We start from the raw sequence: 15,014 nt of genomic DNA, 5'->3' as shown, positions 1-15,014 counted from the left end.
TTAACTAACGTTTAACTAATCTAATCTCATTTAATGTTTCTGTTTATAGTCTGTATAGTTTATCTCCCCACGAATACACTCAAAGTAGTCTTAAAATAAAACCCACAAAACAGTTCAAGATTTAATACTTTTTATTTGCTCATTTAATGCCAGTTGCCCTGTTTTTCTGTATGTCACTCATTCGCTTATACTTGGGCAAAAAGTACCAATTTGTACACTAGTATAGTGTATTTTTTCCCTCTATCTCTCTATGTCTGTCACACACAGAGACCAACACACAGACATGTATATGCTCATTATTGCTGTTCAAACTGATGGTCAAATTTCCAAGCACCACCTGAACGCCTCATCTGTTTTTAACCTATCACTGGACCAACTGTCGTCATTCCGCTTCGCTCTCTGCTGTGGTAAGTACAGTACACTCAGTACTGCAGTGTTTTATTTTTATGATGGAAAAAATACATGTTTGACATTTAAACTCACATATCAAGTCCAACAGAGTTGAAAAGAATTCAAAGAAGAAAGAAAAAAGAATAACCTTCGCTATCATTTATATACGTTTATGATGTTTTGCTGTTAGCAGCAGTGCTAACGCTAGCTTCGATGCTAATGCTAGCAACAATGCTAATGCTAGCAACAATGCTAACGCTAGCTATAGTGCTAACACTAGCCTTAGCACTTGTTAACTGACAAAAATAATATTCCTGTGATATTTCTTGCCGGTCAGTGAGACAAAAGTAAGAAATGAGCTTTATTATTGCCATTGTGGCTCAGTTTTAACAGTAAGAGTGCTAGCGCTAGTAGCATTGCTAACGCTAGCTGCAATGCTAACGCTAGCTGCAATGCTAACGCTAGCTGCATTGCTAACACTAACTGAAGTGCTAATGCTAGCCGGAATGCTAGCGCTAGCAGCAATGCTAAGGCTAGTAACAGTCTAACAGTAGCCTTACATAAGTGGCAATACTTCAGTTAATTAGTTTGAATTGTAAAATGGCTGCTGTATCAGTTGGTGTGCTATATTACTCTATAATTACCCTGCTGACTATAAGTTCAGTGTATCATGTCGTGTGGGCTTTGTATTTCTGTTAGTCTGATAACACTGTACAGACAACTAACGTATTATTTCTCGTGTTACACTTTCAGGAACCTGACTGACACTGTGCTTTGCCTGGTAGGTGTGCACATACTGTAAGAGAAGTAGACCAAAATAATAAAATAATCTGACTAATATAAGATGTAAAGTGATGGGTTCAAACTTTGTGCTAGACCTTTTAAACACAATTTTATAATAAATACACATAAGTGCAGCTTAACAATTGGGCTAAAATATTTTTTTCGTACATTTTTGTAGTCACACATGTGATTAATTAATGATTCACTCAATCATATTTGTATTTAAAAATATTATTGCTGAATTTAATTAAATATTTATTCTTTTAAAAAGTGCCCAATTATGCAACTTTTTGCACATGGCAGCCGACAACAGTTTAGCTTGAATATTTGTTTTGTCCTTTTTCAGTAGTCACAATTAGTTCATACAATTACCATGTGATATAATTTTAATAAAATAATTTTTTTCTTGTTTTTTGTTCACAGTGTGCAGAAGAAGAACAAGGACCAGATCTCCAGTCTTCTCTCTCACATCCCAACCCCCCAACCCCTCTATCCTCTGTCCTGCTCCACCTGTTGTCTCTGCCTTCTTTCCATCTGTATTTCACTCTGTGGTTTGTGAGAAATTTTGCCAAACCAACAATCCTTTTGCGGTTTGATTTAAAGCCGTGTCTCTCCTGCTCTGTCTGTTCTCTCTGCTAAATTTTCTCTCTACCTGTTTTTCACTCTTGGCTTGCTGCTGAAAAACGCCAAGCCAACAAAGCAATAAAGAGTGCATATTTTGCCTCAACCTATGAACAAACTGAACAAACAAAGAAAAATCTGCGGTTTGATTTAAAGCCGTGTCTCTCCTGCTCTGTCTGTTCTCACTGCTAAATTTTCTCTCTACCTGTTTTTCACTCTTGGCTTGCTGCTGAAAAACGCCAAGCCATTAAAGCAATAAAGAGTGCATATATTGCCTCTACCTGAGAACAAACTGAACAAACAAAGAAAACTAATTCACGGTTTGATTGTGATTTCCCAGCCGTGTCTCTCCTGCTCTGCCTGTTCTCTCTTCTAAATTTTCTCTCTACCTGTTTTTCACTCTTGGCTTGCTGCTAAGTTGTGCCAAGCCAATAAAGAGAGTGCATAATATTCTCTCAACTGAAGAACAAACTGTCAAACGAAAGACAACTGTTTAAGACAAATAAAAACTGAAATATAAAAACAAAGACAACATCTCCTGGTGTGTGCCACTCTTATCTTGTGAACAATTTTTCTAAAGACTAAGAAACTTGCAGGTGTGTGAAAATGCCAAGGAAGCAGAAAAAGTCACAAGCTGCAAAACAACGCTGGAAAAAGTTTCATGAGTTTCACAGTGTACCAACATGTGAACAAGCTGAGTTTGATTTTCCTCAGAGCTCTGCAGAAGACAGTGTGTCTACAAAGACCAATTCTGACAGTGTCAAACAGGCAGGTCAACATGTTCCTGCACATGTACAACAGGTATCTTATGCTGATGCTGTAAAGAGTGGACTGCAGCATGAATTTAATGAACAACATGAGGTGTCATGTGACCCACAGGTGGGTTATGCTGATTTTTTGAAAAGAGGCTGTCACAGTGATGTGGCAGGACCATCTCATGCAGAAAGACTGAACCTTGAAAACCAGCCCTCTGTTATACATGTCTGTGCATCTCGCAGCCAGGCTCATCCTAAATATGGAGACTCCAGAAACAAGCAGTGCACATGTAACTCACTCACATTTCTTGCTTTCCTTCATGAGAATGAAAACATGACTACAGCTGACCTTAATCTGGTCTTGGATAAAGGTGATGTGATGTACAAAGAGGCCAAGAAAAGATTTCCTAAAAATATTCATTTGGCAACCGATGAGCTGCCAGACAAAGTTGATGCTCGCAGGTCTATGTATGATGTCGACATGACACAGCCTTCCCGGTATGGGACATTTGAAGAACCTCCAGAGGAGGCAGTAGATACCTTTCTGAGCTTAGAAGCAGGACTGAGCTGCCTGTTGTCAGATGTGCAGTATGCCTTACTGATTATGAGTGGATTGTGTATCGCAGTGTTCAGATCCACATCAGGCATATATGGTTTCTTTGACCCACACCCCAGAACACCCATTGGTCTTCCTCTACTACTACAGTCACGTAATCGTGGTACAGCTGTGATGCTGAAATTCACACTCCTCAGTGACATGATTAAGAGGCTCCAAGATTCTTATGAAATGATGGAGATATCACCCTCTTGTAACTATGAACTGAAGCCTGTGCAGTTCTACAGTATGAGCACAGTCAACCTGAGTGATACTATCACAGACACAGTCTGCAGACCAACAGCTGCCACTGCTGTGGCACCTACTCACTCTGATACAACTGTTGATGAAGCAAACCCCTCTACTCCAAGGAGAAACACAACCACTGATCCGACTGAAAATATCTTTTGTCAAATGTCCATTTGTACGCCACTGGTGAAACAAAAAGAAGTCCACATGACTCAGTTCACATCATATGAAGATCAGAATGAACCTCCTAATATACCAACTGAAGAACTATGCAGTGAATTAAGTTTCCTTCCATCAAGTGATGCTTTTTCATGTCAATCAAATGCTGCCATAACAAATGTTGCTGCCTGTGACCTTTCTGATATAGTTTTACAAAAACTGAAAAAAGTTAATAAACAACAAAGGCAAAAAATGAAAAGAAGATTAATGGCATCAGAGAAACCCAGAAATCAGAGAAAAGAAAACCAAAAAAGGAAAGAACAACAAAAGTATGCTTCAAATAAAGATTACAAAGAAAAGAAAAAATCTTGCACAAGCGAGACATATAAAAACAATCCTGAAGTTAGACAAAAACAACAACAGTATATGAAAAGACGTTACTGTGAAAATGATGAATTCAGACAGAAACAACAGCAATATATTAGAAGACGTTACTGTGAAAATGATGAATTCAGACAGAAACAACAGCAATATATTAGAAGACGTTACTGTGAAAATGATGAATTCAGACAGAAACAACAGCAATATATTAGAAGACGTTACTGTGAAAATGATGAATTCAGACAGAAACAACAGCAATATATTAGAAGACGTTACTGTGAAAATGATGAATTCAGAAAGAAACAAAAACAATATGTTAAAAAACGTTTTTCTGAGAATGCTACAGTTAGAAAGAAACAACAACAATATATTAAAAGACGCTACTGTGAGAACGATGAATTCAGAAAGAAAAAACAACAATATATTAAAAGACGCTACTGTGACAATGCTGAATTTAGACAAAAACAAAAAAACTATATAACTGAAAGGTATCAAGAAAACCCTGAATTCAGAGAGAGACAGAGATCTCGAGTGACTCAGCGTTATGCACGTGACAATGCATTCAGAGTAAGACACAGACAACTAATGAAACAACTAATGCGAGACAGGTATCAAAGTAATCTTGCATTCAGGATTATGCACAACATGAGATGTGCAATGAAAATAAAAAGGAAATACAGATGGGTGAACAGACAAACCCAAGAGAGTGACAACAGTGTGATCAACGAGGCCATATCTGTGTTCAAATCACAAATCAAAGCTGGACCATCATACCCATGTACTGTATGCTTCAAGGCTTCATTTCCAAACCAAGTGCGACCCTGCACAAGGTCAAAGTATGTCAAAAACCCACATGTAGTTGCAACATGTTTGACAGGAAAGTTTGTTCATGTTTGTGATGAAAACTGCAGAAATGAGCAGTGCAAAGTGCCTGATGAGAGAAAGAGAGAGTGGATATGTCACACCTGCCACGATCATCTTAAAAATGGATCCATGCCAGCACTTGCTGTTGCCAATAAGTTGGATCTTGCTGATATTCCAGCTGAACTTTCTGATCTCAACATACTGGAGAGACATCTCATAGCCAAGTGCATACCATTTGCCAAGATCATTCCTCTTCCCAAAGGCAGACAAAGAGCAATTAGAGGAAATGTGGTCTGTGTCCCATCAGAGGTACAGGAAACTGTTGAAACACTACCTCGATTGAGAATTAATTCTCAGGTGATCAGAGTAAAATTGAAGAGACGCTTGTCTTACAAAGGTCATCAGCTGTTTCAGACTGTAAGCTGGTCTAAACTTGTGCAAGCACTGCATAAACTCAAGCAGATTCATCCACAGTATAAGGATGTGAGCATCAGAGATGATGCTGAGCTGTGTGATCCAACTCTTCCTGATGAAGATGATGAGGATGATGATGATGAAAACATGAATGAGGACGATTATGATGAGGCTGATTTAATGGAAATTGACAGCTGTGAGAAAAATGCACTGAGTGAAGCACAAAATATAAATGAACAGGACATTGACATGTTACCCTGTGATGGTGAACAATCGCATGAACAGATGAGAGATGATTCAGAGCAAGCAGATGGACTGACTAATGGTGGTTTTGCACTCGAGTCCTGTTTGCAGCCCCCTGATGTGGCTGAGGAGATATTATGTTTCAGTGAAGGAATCTACTCTGTTGCTCCTGCAGAGAGAAACAATCCAATAAGTTTTTTCAAAACACCTAAACTGGAGGCCATGGCCTTCCCTGTGCAGTTTCCTACAGGCCAAAACACACTTGATGAAAGAAGGCTGATCAAAGTATCCCCCAGTGGGTATTTCAAATCAAGACTTTTCTGCATTGATGATCGTTTTGCCAAAGACACAAACTATTTATTCTTTGCACAGTTTGTGACTGAAATACACTTGGCTACATCCAGCATGACAGTACAGTTAAGGAAGGCAAAGCCTCTGACCAGAGATGGTAGAAAAATAACCTCAGGCATGTTACAAGATAAACATGAGGTGGAGAAACTGGTGCGAAATAAAGATGCAGTGAGATTCATGCAGCCTCTGAGAGGAACCCCAGCCTATTGGGAGAAAACAACAAGAGATCTTTTTGCCATGATCAGACAGTTGGGAACTCCCACGTTCTTTTGCACATTTTCAGCTGCTGAAATGCGCTGGCCTGAAGTGATCGAGGCAATAACAAGGCAGCAAGGTGAACAAGTGAATTTTGAAGGACTCGACTGGTCAGCAAAGTGTGACATCCTGAGAAGCAATCCTGTCACAACAATGCGCATGTTTGACAAGAGAGTTGAAGCATTATTCAGAGATTTACTCTTATCTCCCGCAGAGCCACTTGGCAAAGTCATTGACTACTTTTACAGAGTTGAGTTTCAGCACAGAGGAAGCCCACACATACACTGCCTCCTGTGGGTAGAAGGTGCTCCTGTGTTTGAGGAGGATGATGAGCAAACTGTTCTTGATTTTATAAACAAATACATCACAGCTCAGCTGCCTGATCCACATAAACAACCTGAACTGTACAAAAAAGTAACAGAAGTGCAAAAACACAGTAAGAACCACACAAAGACGTGCTTTAGGAGTTTAAGCTCCGGGTGCCGTTTTGGTTTTCCCAAACCACCCTGCAATGAGACAATGATCACAAGACCCAGTGAGGATGATGCACTGGAAGTAGAAACGGCAAAGAACAAGCTCAGACCACTGAACCAGCTGCTGAATGAACCTGAAACTGCTTCCATGAGTTTAGAGCAGCTCTTGGAAAGATGCAAGTTGACACATGCAGAATATGAGAGATACCTGAATAAAATGAACATGAGGAGTACGATCATACTAAAGCGTGATCCAAAAGACTCTTGGATAAACGGCTATAATCCACATCTGCTTGAAGCCTGGAACAGTAATATCGACATAAGCTTTGTTTTAGATGCTTTTGGTGCTGCAAATTATTTAATGAAATATATATCAAAAAAAGAGGGCGGGCTATCTGAGTACCTGAAAACTGTCATTGAGAACTCCCATAAGGACAGTGTAAATGAGTGCGATGAAATGAGAGCCGTCATGCAGGCATATTCAAAGAAGCGAGAGATCAGTGCACAGGAGTGTGTTGCTCGTGCATGTGGTCTTCACATGAAGCAATGCTCACGTGCTGTAATATTCATTCCAACTGATGATAATCCTGTGAAAATGAGTCGTCCCCTGTCAGTTCTGGACAACACAACACCTGAGTCTTCCAATGTTTGGATGACATCTTTGAATGACAAATACAAAGCCAGACCTGAAACACCAGAGTATGAGGAGATGTGCATGGCAGACTTTGCTGCTACTTGCAGGATTGTCTATGGCCAACAGAAAAAAGGTAAAGATGTTTTGCCCCTTCTCAATGAGATGGGGTTTGTGCAAAGGCGCAAAAACAATAAGCCTGCTATCATCAGATTTCACCGCTGCTCACAAGAAAAACATCCAGAGCAATATTACGGAAGACTGCTTAAACTGTACCTTCCTCATCGTTCAGACCACGAACTGAAAACACCATCGTTGCCAACCTATCAGGCTTTCTATGGTGCTGGCTGTGTACAGCTACCAGGTACTGACCATCTTGAGTACGTGCAACACATTGTCAAAAGAAACAGAGAAAAATATGAGAAAAACAGTGAGGAGATCGAGAGCGCTGTTGAGGAATATGAGCAGAACAGAGGTGTGACTGACGAATGGTGTAATCTGGCACCTGAATCAGATCTCGTAAGGTTGCCACTTGTTGAACAAGAAAGAGAGCGAGACAATGAAAATGAACAGGAAGATGTGCCCGACTACAGCCGTCAGGCTGATGCTTCAACAGAAGTCAGAGCCATCAGGGAACCCCCTGCTATTGATCCCACATTGTTACGTCAGATGTTTCAGAATCTGAACAAGAAGCAAGCCTGCATATTTTATGCAGTTAGAGACTGGTGCATTAAAAGAGTCTGTGCTCTAAATCCAGAGCAGTTTTTCTTTTATATTAATGGTGGTGCTGGAACAGGAAAATCACATCTTATCAAATGCATCTACTCAGAAGCATCTAAGATACTGAGCAAAGTGCCCAGATATGCAGACGACGTTGACATATCAAAACCCACTGTCCTGTTAACTGCTTTCACTGGGACTGCAGCTTTTAACATTTCTGGAACAACACTGCATTCTCTTCTCAAGCTGCCTAGAAGCTTAAAACCTCCCATTCAGGGACTTGGCAATCAGCTGGATGAAGTCAGATCAGAACTTTTGAATGCTGAAATAATCGTCATTGACGAAGTGTCTATGGTGTCAAGACATCTGTTTGCATATGTAGATGCAAGACTCAAACAGATCAAAGGGACTCGGAGACCCTTTGGAGGCATGTCAGTCATTGCTGTCGGAGACTTCTATCAGCTACCCCCAGTGCGACAGTCTAAACCTCTCTGTGTGCACGACCCGTCTGAGATCGACCTGTGGCGGGAGCATTTTCAGATGATCACTCTGACTGAGATTATGCGTCAGAAAGATGATGTTGTCTTTGCAGAGATGCTGAACAGAATTCGTGTGAAAGGAAAGTTGGATGAGCTTTGCGAAGCAGATAGAAATTTGTTGTCACAGGCCATAACTGAACCAGCCCTTTGTCCAACTGATGCGTTGCACATTTTTGCAACTAATAAAGAAGTGGATGCACACAACTCTGCAACACTGGCTCTGCTCCACACTCATATCATTGACATCCATGCAGATGATTATAGAAAAGATCCTAGAACTGGCAGAATGGCACTTCAAGACAGACCATTGAAAGGAGGTAAAAACGAGTTACCAGACACACTGAAAGTTGCAGAAGGAGCTCGTGTCATGCTCACCAGAAACATTGACATACAAAATGGTTTGGTTAATGGAGCTTTTGGAATACTACTTAGAGTAGTTCACTCTGAAAACGACCAACACATCATCAAGCTTGGACTTAAAATGGATAATGAGACATCTGGAAAGAATAACCGCACACCAGCAGACGACATGGTGTACATTGAGAGAGCAGAGGAGAATCTGAAGCAGAAAGGAGTGGTACGAAGACAGTTCCCAGTGAAGCTGGCCTTTGCATGTACAATACATAAGGTACAGGGTATGACAACTACATCAGCTGTTGTCTCTCTTAAGAGCATTTTTGAGCCCGGCATGGCCTACGTAGCTGTCAGTAGAGTGACGTCTCTCAGTGGACTGTATCTTCTTGATATGGAAGAGAAAAAAATATTCACCAACCCAGAAATCACTGCAGCGCTTGAGAACATGAGACAAGCCAACCTTGATGACATGATGCCTCTTCTACACGTGAGGCAAACACTGAGCAGGTCAGAGGTTTTCACCATTGTTCATCATAATACAGAGGGACTGCCAGCTCACATTAATGACATCAAAAGTCACCATGAATTGTGTCTAGCAGATGTTTTGTGCCTAACAGAAACACACCTGCGGGGCTCTTTTGTCGCAGAGAGTCTCCACTTGGAAAATTACAATTTGTTCAAACGCAACAGACACCTGTCCTACACAAACTTTCCCCAGATGGCAAACAGAAGTGGTGGTGGAGTTGCTGTTTATGTGAAAAGTGACATTCAAGTGCATGAAAAACAGTACATCCATAATGTAACTGACCTTGAATTTCTGGCTTTAAAGGTTGAAGCACCAGTCAGTGCTCTGATTGCAGTTGTATACAGACCTCCAGACTACACTCTGAGGCCATTCCTGAAAAACCTGGTAAGCCTATTAGACTCATTGGAGATCATGGACTGTCATCCCATCATAGTTTGTGGTGATTTTAATGAGAATGTTTTATCCAGTGCAAACAAACCAATCCTGGAGCTGTTTGAGTCTAGGGGATACGCACAGGTCATCACTGCCCCTACCACAGAGAAGAACACACTGCTTGACCTAATTTTCATTTCTCAGTCAGATCGATGTCTCCATTCTGGAGTCATGAAGACATACCATAGTTACCATGACCCAGTATACTGTGTATTGTCCTGTGATGATTCATGATCTAGATCTTTGAATACAGTAAGTAATTTCTATATTTTTGAATGACTTAAGAAAGTAGAGCGATATTTAAAAGTTGACGCCCTGCATTGCAGTATAATGGTTGAATTGTTTACATAAAATACAATTACATGAATTAAGTAATGATATCAGTAAAAGATGACAATTTTATTTATTACAGAAAATCTAAAATTCACTAACAGTAACCTATAAATGTCAGAAAAATCAAATATAGCAGTTTGAAACGAACAGTGTAGGCATATCCTCTCTGCAGCCAGGCTTCAACATCCTGCCAGGCTGCCCCAGTCTCACTGTGGCTGGGAGGGAGGGAGGGTGGACCAGAGGATTGCCTACACAACACATAAATGTTCAACAGCTTCTTCATTGTTTCTGAGAGAACAATAATGACTAAAGGTTGCTTTTTAAAAAAACAAACAAACAAACAAACAAACAAACAAACAAACCTAATTACAGCAATAATGACAGTTAAGCCACTTTATGTGTGCCTCTATTTTGAAATACTATTTACAAAAATGTTATTATTTTGGTTTGTTATAAACTTTAAACTTTTTCAAAAGTATACGATTATATTTTTGGACAAATCTTTCGATGAAACATAAATTTTTATGAGCTTTTATCATGTTTCGGCCAGTGCATTTATTAGGGTGGGTCTGGGTTGATAACTGCACATTTCTGGCCAGAAATGTTTCAGCAGTGTTACATAAGTAGTACATATGTAACACTTGCTTTCTGTTACCAGCTGATACCCTACATTTGTATAGACATTGGATGGTGTGAGGTTGGGGAGTTGAGTGGGGGGGGGGGGGGGGGGGTTACGGTGGGAGCTGAGGGGGGGGGGGGGTGTTAGGTTTCCTTTTTTCTTTTTCTTTTTTAAGAGAGACACAGTCCTCCTGTGTCTTCTCCAAGCTTCACATGTAAGATCCAACAGTGTGAAGCACATAGCAGCTAGAAACTGTAATGCCACAGATCAGAGAGGCTTCATCATCACCATCTTCATCGCCGTACGATCAGAGCGTGAGACTTCACATCTGGAGCACAGGAGACATTCTGTGATAAGTCCTCCTTCTAGCTTGTCCCACAAGCAGTCGGTGAGATTTACTCACAACAAAAAGGGTTAATGACATAATTTCCATGAAAACATGTATTCATTCTTTGTAAAGTGTTTAAATTGTGTTTTCACTTGACCTTAGGAGTGTTAGAGTGTATTGTAATGTCTGTACTCAGGTGTTTCCCTCTGTGATCCATCCCCATCAGAGCTGAGACACTCAGGACTGAACAGACTGCACAGTTTCTGTGACCGAGCCTCCAAAACACCTTCTTTGAAACCACTCATGATAGAAGGGCTTCATATTTGCAGCAGCACTACTACAGGTATTCAGTTTATTACAGGATGTGTTTGTTTCTTAGGACCAGCTCTGAGTGCACACTACCTAACATATACACCTTTCTGTTCATTACAAACCAACTACTCTGGATCATACGGCCAGTTGGCAGGAATGTTGCTGCAGGAAAACATCCCTGGAGATCACCATCATTGTCAGACTGACTGTGCCTCCTCTGTGCAGTGTCAAGATCCTCTCTAAATGAGTGTGTAAGTTAACATTTTCATTATTTTATTCCCTTTGACAAGACAAGTATCACTGATATTTACATTTACAACTACATATGTTCCCGTTTTCTGCTCTTCTTTTAAAGTCCTCAGCTATCCTGCTTCTGTGCTGCTTGCCACACATCAAACACTGGCCGGATGACAGGGAGGATCCACTCTGAAGTCACTGGACATGATGAGGATCATATGGGACTTCATAGTTTCACAGAAACATTGTGCTCTGTGATTACAGGTTTTAAATGGACATAATGACTGCCTCTCTCTGATCAACAGGCTAAAGGATTGTTTTCATTGTTAGTGCTCTGTACAATGTATGCTTATTTAATATTTCATCACAGAGCAAACCTTTATTTATTTAACATTTTTTTATTTTGTTTTAATGTTGAATTAACTGTGGGGATTTTTTTAAGTGGGCACTTGGGATGTCATATGACCAGAAATGTGGTAACTGGAATTCAACAGTATGGAAGAAAAAATCTGCTGAGAACGAAACACATACAAAAACCCCCAAGAAAATTCAAATTCATTCCATGTAATCCAATCTAAAACATTTTAAACTGCTGAACAGCAACACAAACAGTGTTAAAAAACAGTGTTAACAGAATGATTATGATGATTTTGTACCAAAGTTTCAGGTCACATGGCACACCTAGTGTGTAGTGTGGGGTATCAGCTGGTAAGTATAGGTTTTTTCATATTTGTGTCCTTAGAGTTTAGATAGATAAAGCCTTGTGTATAATAATTAGTCATAACCACAACTCAAAGTCAGGGACTAACTAAATTTGGGACTTTGTGTCTGAGCCCAGGTTAAAACAATGTGTAAAAAAGCATTTAGTGGCATGGCTGAACAATGCTGTATTGATACTTATTTATCCATGTTCACAAAAAGGACTAATGTGTTTATTTGATTATTTGCATGTGTTAAACTGTGTCACCACCTTAGGCTTTCATTTGAGTTTACTCACAAATCTCTATACAGTTCTCTTTTACCACTGTGTGGATTCTGTTTACATTAAAACATAAAAAAGAATGAGTAATAAAAAGATGTGTAGACAGATCAGAAGATTAAGTAGACCGATAGAAACAGCTGTTCAGCCATGTTCTAAGAAACCAACACAATTTAAAGGTTCAGGATTGTGGTTTTAAAAGTTGAATTTTCATGTATTTCATATGTTGCTCATTATTTTTTATTTAGTTATTTAATTTAGTTATTTTTCTTTATTCTACCAGTCCTTTTCAGAAAGAAGCTGTAAAATATGACTTAAGATTTTTATGTTATTTTCTATGACATACAAAACAAATTGATGTATGTAATACTATGATGAAAAACATCATGCTGTATATTAAAGTTTGTATTTTCTGCAGAATGTTTGTTCATCTTTTAAGTTCATTTCAATTAGAAGAATATGAACTTTTAATATTCATTCAGAGGTTTTCTGACTCTAAATTTTCTTTTGTCATTACTCATCTTTTTATTATTTACATTTTAAACATGCTTAGCTTTTTCCAACTTCTTCTATGTGAACATCAGCTTTCAAAGGTTCTGCACTTTTATTTGCAGGTTAAAAATTCTGTATTTTCCAGCTCATTCAGATTTTTAACTTAACATTCAGCAATTAATTCATTTCAGTGCATACATTCAGATTCAAGCATTCACACTGCAGTTTCTTCAGAAAATGCACTTTCTAGTTATTATTAGTGTGAATGCTTGAAAAGCATTCACAGTATTGTTATTCGAATCTTTATTATTATTATATATTCCGTACGTTTTTTGGCATCTAACTCCTTCAAAACCGTTCAACTTAGAAAAACCATTCAAACACCGTTAGATTCCTATTCTTTTGGACATGACTGCTTCTATTTTTCTCATTTTTAACATTTATATTTTTAATTTTATTCAACTTTATTCAACAAAAATTTCCCATGTATTTCAATGGGGAGACCCTTCAAATTCTCATTCAACTTACTCATTTTTAAACTCTTACTACTTCCACATACATTGACATAGAGCCACCATTCAAACTTTAAAACGAAGACAAGACATTCAACTATTCAACTTGTATTTATCTTTTCAATATCTATTATACTTTTTCTTCAGTTCCAGTTTAAGTTTCATGATGTTTTTTCAGCCGTTTCAGAGTTTATAATGGGTGTGTATGGGACGGAATGTTGGGGCTAGAGTGAGAGAGCTCAACTGCTAGAGTGAGAGGAGCAAAAAAATTAATCTTAAAATCTTTTTTAAAACTGCTGCTGTGTCCGCAGCGTTTGCTCTACAGGTATGATTTTACCCTCAAAACGTAGCCATCGCTGTCCTCTTTCATCCAATGTGTTTACTATTGTCCTAGGTGTTATGGTTCTTTCGTAAATGTCACCAATGCACAGCCTCCTCCCTCCAACTCTTCCATAGACTCTAATGTTAAAATGGCTCAGAAGGTTCGTTTGAAAATCAGAAGAGCATGGTGTCTTTCCACTGTCACCACGTCCATATAATAAGCTCCACAGACATGAAAACTGAGAATTTGGTAGACTAGACATTGCTGTCGCTCACAGTGAAAGAATTTTGTCAATACGACTTTTACTTTTCATTTGGGAACGATTTGTTTCGGCCTGACTTTTCTGTTCATTTTAAGCAGCAAAAGTGAGGCGCATGTCTGTGTACGTGTGTATGGAGCCATTGGGTGCGGTCACTATAGCAACCAGGCTCACACCTGCCTGCTTAACGAGCTCTGCCTGCCACTCTGCCAAAATTCATCTTAAACACTTCTCTTTCAACTGCTGCTGTGTCCACAGTGTTACAGCCATCATTTTACCCTCAAATTGTCGCCATTATTGTTCTCTTTCCGACACCGTATCTTTCAAAGCTCAGGCATTTAAACTTTTTAAACTGTGTGGATCAAAGTGGAGGGATCACATTTGAGTCATTCAGTGATTCAAAGAATATGACCTTTTAATATTCATTCAGATGTTTTCTGACTCTAAATGTTCTTTTCTCATTTCTTAGGGTTTTCTAATTTACATTTAAAACATTTTCAGTTTTTTTCCAACTCCTTCTTCTGTGTAACCTTCAGCTTTTAGCAGTTCAGCACCTTTGTTTTCAGGTTAAATTCGGGTTTTTTTTGTTTGTTTTTTTTAATCTCATTCAATATTTTTAACTCAAAATTCAGCAATTAATTCATTTCAGTGCATACATTCAGATTCAAGCATTCACACTGCAGTTTCTTCAGAAAATGCACTTTCTAGTTATTTTTTCCTATTCCGTACGTTTTTCGCCGACTATCTCCTTCAAAACCGTTCAACTTAGAAAAACCATTCAAACACCATTAGATTCCTCTTCTTTTGGAATGGTGTGCTTCTATTTTTCTCATTTTTAACATTTATATTTTTAATTTTATTCAACTTTATTCAACAAAAATTTCCC

At 39.0% G+C, this 15,014-nt stretch overlaps 1 protein-coding gene and 1 long non-coding RNA gene across 2 annotated transcripts; both read left to right on the top strand.

Moving 5' to 3' along the window:
* The first annotated feature begins 511 nt into the window (after positions 1-511).
* Positions 512-10,297, top strand: LOC309698217 (uncharacterized protein). The gene is made up of 4 exons (XM_082520516.1): positions 512-1,171; positions 1,597-4,102; positions 8,090-9,284; positions 9,607-10,297. Exons 2-4 carry the CDS (start codon positions 2,401-2,403, stop codon positions 9,629-9,631), a joined length of 2,922 nt encoding a protein of 973 aa, XP_082376642.1. The 5' UTR covers positions 512-1,171; positions 1,597-2,400; the 3' UTR covers positions 9,632-10,297.
* Positions 10,298-10,845: 548 nt separating this feature from the next.
* Positions 10,846-12,849, top strand: LOC309699363. Its single transcript, XR_014274310.1, has 3 exons — positions 10,846-11,358; positions 11,475-11,578; positions 11,683-12,849. It is a non-coding gene; the product is annotated as an uncharacterized lncRNA (long non-coding RNA).
* The last annotated feature ends 2,165 nt before the right edge of the window (positions 12,850-15,014 follow it).

This window comes from Aulonocara stuartgranti (assembly GCF_965226115.1).
Source record: "Aulonocara stuartgranti genome assembly, chromosome: 22".
In the NCBI taxonomy this organism is placed as follows: Eukaryota; Metazoa; Chordata; class Actinopteri; order Cichliformes; family Cichlidae; genus Aulonocara; species Aulonocara stuartgranti.
Note: the sequence above shows the minus strand (reverse complement) of the source record. Positions and strands in the feature narration are given on the sequence as shown.